This window comes from Chrysoperla carnea, chromosome 1 (genome assembly GCF_905475395.1).
Source record: "Chrysoperla carnea chromosome 1, inChrCarn1.1, whole genome shotgun sequence".
Lineage (NCBI taxonomy): Eukaryota > Metazoa > Arthropoda > Insecta > Neuroptera > Chrysopidae > Chrysoperla > Chrysoperla carnea.
The window spans coordinates 30,050,689-30,062,390 of record NC_058337.1 but is presented as its reverse complement, the minus strand read 5'-3'; the positions used below and the strand labels follow the sequence as shown (position 1 = coordinate 30,062,390).

Sequence of the window (11,702 nt, the reverse complement as noted above, 5' to 3'; positions counted from 1 at the left end):
TACTTGTTTCTTTATGTGTGATGAAAGTTAAACTAATTTGGTTTAAGTTTAATAATTGTAAAATATAAACATAAAATTATATTCAAAATCATGTGTCAAGGATTCTGACCGCCAGCGATTCAATGCGCTAAATTTTTTTCAAGGTAGTTTTTAGGAACAAATTCTCCGCTGGTTAAATACAATATCAAACTAAAATTTTGAATCAAGTGAAATAAAAAAGCGGCACCTTCTTTTTCAAATAAACTGCTGTTGGCTATTAAAGTAAGATTCGTATTTTGTAGAGCGTTTGGATTAATTTATAAAAAAAAGAATAATATTAAGAACAATCATCATGGTTATTGTTTGTTAAAATATTTGATACTGAATCCTAAATCACCCAAATATCCATTACATTTTATAATCTCTATACAACCTCTTCTAGAGAACTCAGAGGAAAGAAAACGATAAAACATACACACATTCATGTTTAAAAAGTGCTGATTAATAGTGAAAAATTCTTTTTGACTGAAAAATTGTTTCATTCAAAATAAAACGTAAAATAATATAACCACAAAACATAGTACACAATCCACAGACGTAAGTAACATGCATGATGTATTTGATTTGATTTAGAAATTAACATGTCAAATTACTCGTGCAATTAGTTTGTCTATTCCTTCAATTATACCATAATTAACCACCGATAAAATCACAAAATGGTTTTACGAAATTAGTAGACCATGCTTTTATTATCTTTTATAATTTTACATCTATAAAATTGATAAAATCCATTCTAATCAGTAATATGGAATGTATGGAAGTAAGTTAAATTAATCAATACTGTTTTGGATGGTATTATTGGTTACTTTACATTTTAGTTAGGAAATGCAATAAAAGATGGCACTGAATATTCTTCGTACAAAATTTCAAATTTTAAACCTTAAAATTAAATCATGTGAAATTTTAATAAAATCAACAATTAATGTAATGTTAATGTATAGTTTCTTTTATTTTAGATAATGAAACAAAATGGCACAAATAATTGTAATGGCAATAAAGAATGGAAACCAACAAATATTTTGGAAATTTCTGATACATTCAGATATGCAATTGTAATATTAAATACACCTATACTATTAAATGAAAATTATTTAAAACAACTATGGGAAAAAGGTAAATGGAGTTCATTGATATTTTCATAATTGCGTGTATATATGCTAAAAATTTACTTATTTCGTTTTAGCACAATTGCGTGTTACAGTTGATGGTGGAACAGATCGATGGCTTAATTGGGCAAAACAACATGCCTATTTTATAAAAGATAAACCACCTATACCTGATTATGTAACAGGCGATTTTGATTCTATTCGTGCTGAAACGCGCACATTTATCGAACAAAATTTAATATCAAAAGATAGAATGTTAAGTACGCCTGATCAAAATGAAACTGATTTTACAAAAAGTTTACTAGAAATAAGTAAAATAATTAGTAAAGGAAATTTAACTATTGATGGAGTCTTAGTAGTTGCGGAGAGTTGTGGTAGAATTGATCATATTTTTGGAAATGTAAATACGTTACATAAAGTTGAAAATATCTTAGGAAATATTCCCGTATTTTTATTGGCACATAATTCAATAGCATGGCTATTAAAAGCTAACATAAAACACATAATTGAAATACCAGAAAAACTTCGTGGTTATTGGACGAGTTTAATACCACTATGTGGGCGAACTGAAAATATTTCTACAACTGGGTTAAAATGGAATTTAGGTAGTTATACATTATATTATTTGATTATTTAAATTTGCTTAGTTTTTCTAAAAGTTCTAAATTCATCAAATATATTATCTTTATCGTTTCTTAAAGCGTTACTAGGTGAATTAGGTGATCCTCAAATAAATTATATGGGCTTTGAAATTTCTCGAAAAATGTGGTGAGCAATCTCTGAGCATTTTGAAACAAAAATTTTTTTTGTAGAAAGGTACAAAAATGTAATGATAATGCTCCTCGTTTTTAGAATAGCCATCTCAGACCGGGAATAAGTGTCAATATCAGTTCAAAATTTAAATTGAACCTGTTCAAAACTTAAACTGAACCCTAATTACAAATTTTCAAATTATAAATTTTACGTTTGCCCAAAAGTCTATATAAAAGTAAAATAACGTAGGTTAACTTAAATAAACTTCTTCTGTTGCTAATTTTTAATAAGAGCTTAAATTATGAACAGATTTATACTTTAAATATTTTATGTAAAATGATAAAACTCCTCTCTTCGATAATTTTCGTTATATAGATATTAATACGTGTCCCCAATATGGGACGTCAGTTCTAAACAAGATGGACTTAATTTTTTACCTTTTTCTACTTTTTTAAAAAAAAGTTGCTTCTTCCATAGTGGTCCAGTAAATTTTTTGTTTTCCTTGTGTTGAAGTTTTGATTGTGCCAATAGTCAAGTTTTCTTTTTTATAAATATTTTTAAACCAAAATATTTCAATGTAAAATATTGATTTTATTTGAGTAAATTTTGTTTGATCGAACAACGACTCGCTTCTCGTAGCCAAATGGAACATCCCCCCCTCCAGAATTGAAAAATTATTTTCGTAGTTTTCCATAGTGAAATGACACGAGTGAAAGCAGAATTATAAGTATAATTTAGGTTCATGACAGCTTAAAGTGAATTATGAGACAATATTCAGCTATTTAATATTTATATCATAGTAAATCTTAACATCCATAATTTTTCATATATTTTATAATACAAAATATATTTTAGACTAAGAGCAAAGGACAGAAATTTGCCACTATATTAGTTTATTAAAATTTGCTCATTATTATTACCGGTTAGTTAATATTTGCTTTCCTTTTAAATAGGCAATATGTGTTTAATATAAGTTGAGTTTCTTTCATTTTGAATAAGAGTACAGGATCAGTTAGAGCTGCACACGAAGGAATTATTCTGCCTGCAGTGCCAACATGTGTAGAAATGGGAAATTAAGTATCTGTGACTATTCAATTCGGATCCAATATTTCTGAAAGATTCAGTTTATTATTTTTATTTGACCAAGGTAATTGGTTTTTCTTTTTAAGGAGTTTAAACCTCAAAATTCTTCCAGCTTATTAAAAATGCAAAAATCTACTGGCGTATCTAAAATCCATTGTCTCCAAGTGGATTTGAAAACATATTTCGAACCTAAGCTCTTGAACTACTTTTCTCCACACGCCTTTCTTAATAAAATCAATACAAATTTTATTTTATTTATATATTTAAAATTAGGTAGTAGACATTTTAAAGGTAACCTTGAGGTGAATGTATATATTGTATTCAACTGGTTGCAAATTCTAACTTATAACACTAATATTGATTGGACTCGGTTGACGAATTAATTGATTAATAGATTTTAGTCAACACGTTGTTCAAGGTATTTATTTCATTATATAAAAAAAAAACAACAACATTTAATTATGATTTTCATTAGATCATTAGATTACAAATTTTGACGGCCATGTCTTTGAGATGAGATAATTACGAGTTAATTGTGAGAATTATTGGGGTATTGTCAAGGTTTTATTTATCTGTGTTTACTAATGTTATTTAAAGGATTCGACCAAAGAGGGTGGGGGGGGGTAGTAGTGATTAAAATACAATTATTTTATTTCTTTAGCATAAATTTTAAAATGATTCGGTTTTATTAATTAGCACTCTTATTCATCGATATTACTCTTATTCATCACTGGGAGACAATTATGATACTATTTACGCAACACCTAGTAATAGTGTCATCCCTTGTATATTTGATTTCTCAGGTAAGAAATCAATGCTCTAGGAGTCATAAGAATTAATCATATACCTGGGTTAGTCAAAACATTCGAATATATTTTCTTTTGCTTTCGATACCGAAAATGATTGCTATGCACCTAGAAAATTTATATATACAAATATGAGATATTAATAATAATAGAAAGGTCCTCTCCATCAAAGTTTTCATTTTTATTTCAATCCATTTTGAAAAAAAGCATATCCTGCCATTTATTGAACTTACAGCAAATCTCAGCACATATTTTTGTAGAAAGTTAAACGCTCTAGAAAAGGAGACAGAAAAAATTTTTCTTCTTAATTTTATATTTCGCTAATTAATGAAACTCATAAAATGGGTAATACACATTTTGAGGAAAATTAACTGATCTACAAAAATGGCATCTTTTGTTTATGAGATTACTATAAACGTTTAAAAGATATTTCAAACGTTTCATTATATTTTTAATAATTGCCCTAGAAAATACGATTATAAATCATTTAATTTTGAAAATATTTCTAAAAAATTTGAATTTTCGAAAATTATTTCTGAGTGCATGGTGATAAAATAAAAACCAAATGCGAATTAAAAATTCACACCATGATGGAACAAGTGAGAAAAATGAGTGTTTATATATAAATGAACGTGTTTACTATTTAATGTAGTTTGGAACTTCATTTCCTCGAAACTAGTTATTTTAATATTAAGGTATAGCTCACATTCTCATACTACGTTCGCATAGATCTCAGTCTGATCTCACTTCAGCCAAATATTATGTATTAATGAAAGGACTAGTCTTGGGAATTATAATTTAACTTCTGCGATCGCTAATCTTAGATCATTCATTTGCTGTGAACTAGTTCGCTCTCCTAGTTCCTTTGCTCTTTTGGAAATTAGAGATAAACTTGGGTACCATAAAATTTTATCATGAAAATAGAATAATTTTTTTAGTTTTAGGCCGCTAGTATACCAAACTATTTAAAAAAAATGTTTATAAGATCTAAGGAACTGAGAGCTAATTCATCGATGAACTAGTTCGCTCAGTTCGAACTATTACGTTCGAGAACTACACAAGCCGAGAGAGGACTGTAACGTGGTTAGGTTTACTGGTTGTGTAATTTTATATATTTTGTTTGGGCTTATTTGGGAATCTACAAAATTAACTTCCTAGTGCAAACTAACTTTGTGTTATATTCAGTCAAAAAGTTATTTTTTATAGCCTTGAATGAATCGCGGAACCTTTAATAGATCATGAATCTCAGAACTATTGATTAGAGTCTATTGACATGATACAATTACAGATTAATCAGATAAATAATAGCATAAATATAAATCCCTTGCTGGAACATATAAATTAATCAGTTAAATATGTAATAAATTAATTTAAAAGAATTAAAAGTGAGTATTCTCGCCATACAGCGGCTTTATGCTAATATTATAAATTCTCTGGTGTTGTGCATGTTATACTTATATTAATGATTTTTCACATTACACCCGTAAATTATTGATTTAACTATTGTATGTCAAGGATACCAACTTAACTAGTATTTTATACACACTTCTATATCTATTATATTATCTACCAATGTTTGTCTGGTGTTAATGATGATCATTTCCAAGTAAAAAATGGCATGATCATATATATACCAAAGTTGTATTGTTAGTAATTCAGACATAAATCCGAGAACTTTCCGATAGACTGTAGTCCTTGTAGGATGGTAGTATGCATACTTTTCAAACACTGATATCTCTGAGAAATCTCAAATTGGTGTTATTATTTCAAGGTACAAGGTGTGCCCAAAAGATTTTATTTAAAAAAATCGCTAAAGAAGTTTTCGATGATCGATAGCTGAAGTTGTTCTTCAATCAGGCCTTTTTTTTTTATCAATTTACTGGAGTTATTTATCAATCAGATCTAAAGCATGAAAATAGAAAATAATAGCTGTGACCTCTTCGCCGTTTGTTCATAGAACCAGTGTATAGATGATTTTTGACGAATTTTGAACGAAAAGCGACCCAGCAAGTAATACATGGTTAAAAAGAGGAAACAAAATATGCTTTAACTAAGTCATAACCAACTATGCTTCCCGTTTAAAAAAACACAACTTTGGGTCATAACTCGAAAACCAATCCTTTTATTTAAATTTTAATGACGCCACTACAAACAAAAAAGACTTTAGGATGTTAAAGTTATATTCTCTTAACTTTTCAAACAACGGCGTTATTCACATAAGTGAAAAATCAAACTTTTGCTTATAGCTCGAAAACAAAAAAATGCGAGTCAGTTTTTGTTGGCACTCATGAACTTTTCTCAAAAAAAGAAATCGAGAGAATACTATCCATGTTTTTGTATCTCGTATAGTTATGGAAATACCCTATTAAAACATCAAATTTGACCCACTAAACTCTTCTATTCCACCAAGTAGAACTGCTGAATCTGTGAAAGAGTTAATCTGATTTTGAAAGAAAAGTTATTAAGCTTGCTTAGATTTTAAATATAAGTGGACCTTTCGTGTATATTGGATTAATGCCGACTTGTAACTGAAAGTTTTCTTCATTAAAGTCAAATCGTCAATGTCAATTTGTTACCATCACAAATATTTTAAACATTAAATTTCCGGGAGCCATTCCTATATTTAAATCAAACTAATATGCCTACCTGTAAATTTTACATCGCCCAAGGCTCAAGGCGGATAAGTATATCAAACCATTAACCATCACACTATACCTACTTACTATAATAAATACTGAGACAAGTTGATGTTTGTGACATTGACAATATTGTATTTTTATTAATATATTTCCATATTTGCAATTCATTTTTCTTTTTAAAACGACAAGGACAATATTTATTTTTCAGGTATAAAGTAAAATATTATGTGTATGATATTAAAATGACCTATTGATTTTATTTGTAGATAAAACTATGCATCAACCTACACAAAGTTTTTTGACAAACTGTTTTAAATAATTATTGAGCTTGTCTGTATGGCAAAAAAAGTTGATATCGACACATTTGTGCTATATTTTATTTTGAAACTAAATTAACAAACAATTTTGGTTTTTTTTTGGGCGTGAAGAAAGAGTGGGGGTTAAAGCAGAAATTCAAAATATTATTTATTTGATTACGGAAAATATTCCAAAAAACTCAAGGGCACATATCCTCATCGTATAGTTCTGACGAAACTCGTATAACATGAAATGAAAATAAATACAAAACCACGGCGTCATTGATAATACTGTTAATATTTCACTAATAAACTTTTTAAAAAGAAATTTGTAGCTGCGTTAGCTAAGAGAAATGGCTCAGAGATTGAAAAAAATAACACATCCTTTTTAGTTTTCCAAGAATTTGTATTTCGAAAACTAAGCGTCTAGGGAAAGAGTACTTTTTTGCTTAAAACTATTTTTGTGGCCGTGAGAGCTTTATATCAGAAGGATCCGAAGAAAATTTTGGGGGGTGGTTTGAAAAATAAATTAGCATAAATAATTTGCCTTCTTATCTGCAAAAGCAGCAACCCACGTTGAAAATTTTTTTACGAAAAAAAATTGGATAAAAAAGTTTAACTATCTTTATTACCATTTTTGACAAAGCACGGTTACGCAGATATAGGCCGAAACGACTTTTCTCAAAATGACATCACTTTCGCTCTCTTTTGTAAGGATTTTGTGCATTTACATTAAATATATGATAATAAACCTATTTTTATAAAGAAATGACTCCTGTAATTTAGTGCAATAAAACGCGTATTAACTTCAAAAATATTGATTTAAAAAAAAAAAGTTTAAAGTTCAAGTTGTAGGAAGTTTGTAAATTAAAAAGTTATGTCATTAGCATTTTATTTTACATACACTACATACTTTTTGCAAATGCGCCGTTATCTTTTTTAGGGGTCGCGTGCAAAACAGATTTTGTCTTCTCTATCTCCAACATATTATATACAAATAACTTTTTTTATGCCTGTGAGTAAAACACTTGCGAGTACCAAATAATTAAACTACAGTTTTGCGAATCAAATTATGTTGCGCCTAGTTGCGGCTCTGTAGCCTGTTTGTGATCACTATCGCAAAATGGATACATTCCTTTGTATTTCGCTACCTGATCTCAGTTTTTGATGCTGAAAGTCCTCGCAGAGGGTAATGACAATTCGTTAACGTTTTTTATTCAAAAATTAACGTTAGTTGACTTCACCACATTCAGTTGGTGTTTATTCTTGCGTCCTCTCTTAGAAGTGAGTGTCATTTTCGGACTTTCGGTATGGTAAAAGTTAAAAATTTGTATATTTAATTTAGGGTAGTAGGTAATACGTAAACTTCAAATTGTTTTACTGAGTGTGTATTTATTAAATGACTTTATGATTTATGCGATTTTTTAAGGTCAAGTTTTAATTAAAAATAATTTTATGGAGCACAAAAGGAAATGTTTTCAAGCATGTAGTCTAGTCGACAAGTTCAAATTGGTGAAATTTCGAAATACTGGTCATAAAATACGTGTGATAGTTCGTTCCGAAATGATGTCTAGAATAATGTGACAGAAAAGTTTTTCAGCACGAAAAAATTGCAAAAGTTATAAACAATTAAAGATGAAAAAAAAGGTATTTGGTTTTTCGCCAATATTTCATAAAATGAATTTAACGTTGAAAATAGGGATTTTTGCGTCATTTTATGTTGTTGTAATATCGTCAAAATCGTCACACTAAACAATTTTAAACATTAATTAAAAAATTTGAAAAAATTATGGTTTATTTGAAATACTTTAAAGAATTTATTACCGTTGGAAATTTATCTTAAAGTTAATTTTTCAATTTCGTTTTCATTGTAAACTAAAAAAATGTTTTTGCAATTTTTTGTGTGCTGAAAAACGCTTCTGGCACTTTTTTCTAGACATCATTTCGGCTCCAGCGAGCTATCACACGTATTTTTACAACCAGTATTTCTACATTTCACCAATTTGAATTTGTCGTCGGCTAGACTAAGGTGTTGAGTTTAATACTATAATAAATATTACAAATTATTATTAAAATAGACATTTTTGTATTAAGTATATTGTATTAAAGGTATTGATTGGAGGCTATCAACTTTACGCAGACGAGTTTATATCTTATTTTAGTACATGAATTGTAATCAATGAAATTATTTTTTATAGTATATATCCAATAAGTTGCTTTTACAAAGTCTTTAGATAAACCTGCTACAAATCTATAGATTTTAAGTTCTTGGTAGAAGGAACGTAGACCTATCTCAGATATTCAGTTAAATTGCACATTTAACTGAATATTTATAAATGAATAAAATATCCACATTTCAAGTTTTACGTGAAAAAAAAGTTCGATTAAATGAGGTTCTACTAGACCATAGATAACTTCTACGGTTTCCCAAAACTAAAAAATTCGTCATATCTAGAGTTTTATTCTGAAATATTCAAAATAAAACAAACTCGTAGATGGAAATGAAAGATATTTTTATTAAACAGATTCGAGTTAGTAGAGATATAATAGCGGTATAATAGAGGTGTAACGATGTGATGGGTATCTCAATGTTCGTTTTTTTTTTTTTTTTTTTGAAATTAACTTATCTTATGTTAAGCGGACCTTTGCCATTTTTCTAATGGTACTCATTTCTTGCAATTAGTAGTTCTTCGGGTTTCTCATATAGGCACTTCCTAAACGGTAAGAGATAGAATAATATTTTAAATTAGAAAATTGATCCTCATAAAATAACTAACATTTTTCATCTAAACAATTTTTTTCGATAAACGTCATCTTTCGGAAGCAATGCGACTTAAAATTATGTCATTATTGCATTCAATCGAAAGAAAAAACGCTAATTATGGAAAAATACTTTAGCCAAAACTTGTCAAGGGCAATAGGACATTCGCCTGTGTCCATGACTTCGACTTACAATTATCGATAAACTTTAAGCGTGTTTTCTTTCGTTTAAATGCAATAATGACTTATTTTAAAGTAGCATTTTCTCCGACAGCTAACATTTTTCGAAAAAATGTTTCAAACAAAAATTGTTCGTTTTTTTTTTATGAGGATCAACTTTCTTATTTAAAGTGTTATTCTACCTCTTACCGTTTAAATCTAAATCGGTTATTAAAGCAATCCGAAGAACTAGATCTAATCTGATGTCAGAACTTGATGTCCCCTCATCAAACCCTAAAATTTGTCTGTCAATTTGAGGTCATTTTTTTGAGGTGGCGCCTCTAGCGAGATATTTACATGCATAGATTAAAATGACCAACTCTGTATATATTATGTTAGGATAAGTTAAGACAAGAATCTATCCTATATACTCCGGACAATTGTCACGATTCGAATGATACCACAATTGTTTAAATCAGTTCAGGATTTATTGATATGCAACAGAACAACTAAAAGATCAGATACAGACATGTGAAACACTATATCCCCCGTTCGTCGTATAAAAAGATTACGCCACAATGGTTTATTATTGTTTTACAGATAATGGTGTAATGGAATTTGGATCATTGGTAAGCACGTCAAATTCATATGGTTCAGAATCAGTGGTCACAGTACAAACATCAAAGCATTTATTGTGGGCAATGGGAACAATGAAGGATTAAATAGAATATTTGAAGCGAATATGTACGTCATAATATAATATTGTAGTTGGTACCTACTTAATTTGTTATATAGTTTATAAATAAATAATAATTAAAAAATAGAAAAATTCTGTAATGCATTCTTAAATTTGCATCCATAATATATATAGATTGAGTAATGTTTTGGACGTGACGTCATCTTTATGTGTATTTTACAACGTTACTCGACGCCGGCTCTAGTCCTTAATCAATGTAGTGCGAGATCATCTTCCGACGCCCTTTAGTCGACGTTTTGTTATTTCAATAATCTGATTTTCAAAATTGGATCCTTGGAAGCTGCAAAAACATAAAAATTCGTCCTGATACTGCACTGTACAGTGTTAAAGAAGCATTGTCTCATCGTTCTGAATCAGGGTTCGTTGATAATTATCATGATATTTATATCTTGATAAATATCAAGCGATAATTATCGGTTAAAAATTAATACTAATCGATCAAATACTATCAGGAACTGTGAAATTATTATCAATAATATAATAATGGCTATTGTGTTGATCATGGGACAAACTACCTTAGTAGGGACAGTGCAATAAGGAACTCAGACATTCAGGAGTTTTTATTGTAAGAATCGTTTGTTAGGTTATTAACGAAGGAATAACCGCAAAGTGCTATTAAATTAGAGGAAATTGGAGATAGGGCTGAAAAAGCAAGCCCATTAGAATGGTATTTTCAAAAAAAAAAAAATTTTATTCCTTAACAGTTGAAACAAACATAACAAAAATCCAAAATATAGATTTTTAGTGGTTTTTGCATTTACACCTGTAGTTTTTTTTTTTTTTTTTTTTTTGGACAGAGATAGGTACTTATAGGCATTAGTACCTTAGTGCAGGGTCAATATTTATAAATATAAGGTATTAAATAATTAATTATTTAAGTAGTATTTAATCGATAATTAAGTGAAAAAACCGTATAATAGACAGGGTCAACCATGAATCCCAGTCTATTATGCGGTTTTTTTTTCCTTAATGATTCATTAAATACTACTTAAATAATTGTTTAATACCTTATATTTATAAATGTTGACTCTGCATTAAGGTCGGTATTGCAGAGATACTGTTTGTATGAAAGCTTTTTTTATATGCAGAAGATGGACTGCTGAGCTATACGTACCTTAGCGCAGGATCAATATTTATAAATTTAAGGTATTTTAAGTAGTATTTAATCGATAATTAAGTGAAAAAAACATATAATAGACATTTCAATCGTGAATCCCAGTCTATTATGCGGTTTTAATACCTTATACTTATAAATATTCTGCGCCCTCTATTTCAAAAACAATTCAACGTACAGAAAAAAGTTT

General features: G+C 28.8%; 1 protein-coding gene across 2 annotated transcripts; it reads left to right on the top strand.

Annotated features, from left to right (window-relative positions):
* The first annotated feature begins 385 nt into the window (after positions 1-385).
* On the top strand, positions 386-10,411 carry LOC123305490 (thiamin pyrophosphokinase 1). 2 transcript variants are annotated; one of them, XM_044887215.1, is made up of 4 exons: positions 386-576; positions 996-1,152; positions 1,223-1,750; positions 10,242-10,411. In XM_044887215.1, exons 2-4 carry the CDS (start codon positions 999-1,001, stop codon positions 10,361-10,363), a joined length of 804 nt encoding a protein of 267 aa, XP_044743150.1. In that variant the 5' UTR covers positions 386-576; positions 996-998; the 3' UTR covers positions 10,364-10,411. The 2 variants fall into 2 exon arrangements, with proteins under 2 accessions (XP_044743150.1, XP_044743149.1); XM_044887214.1 differs by lacking the exon at positions 386-576 and adding an exon at positions 622-799.
* The last annotated feature ends 1,291 nt before the right edge of the window (positions 10,412-11,702 follow it).

Excerpts from the sequence above, each read along its gene's own strand:
- LOC123305490 (XM_044887214.1), top strand. Across the intron at positions 1,153-1,222 it reads AAAACAACTATGGGAAAAAG|CACAATTGCGTGTTACAGTT; the intron begins GTAAATGGAGTT and ends ATTTCGTTTTAG. Across the intron at positions 1,751-10,241 it reads TGGGTTAAAATGGAATTTAG|ATAATGGTGTAATGGAATTT; the intron begins GTAGTTATACAT and ends ATTGTTTTACAG.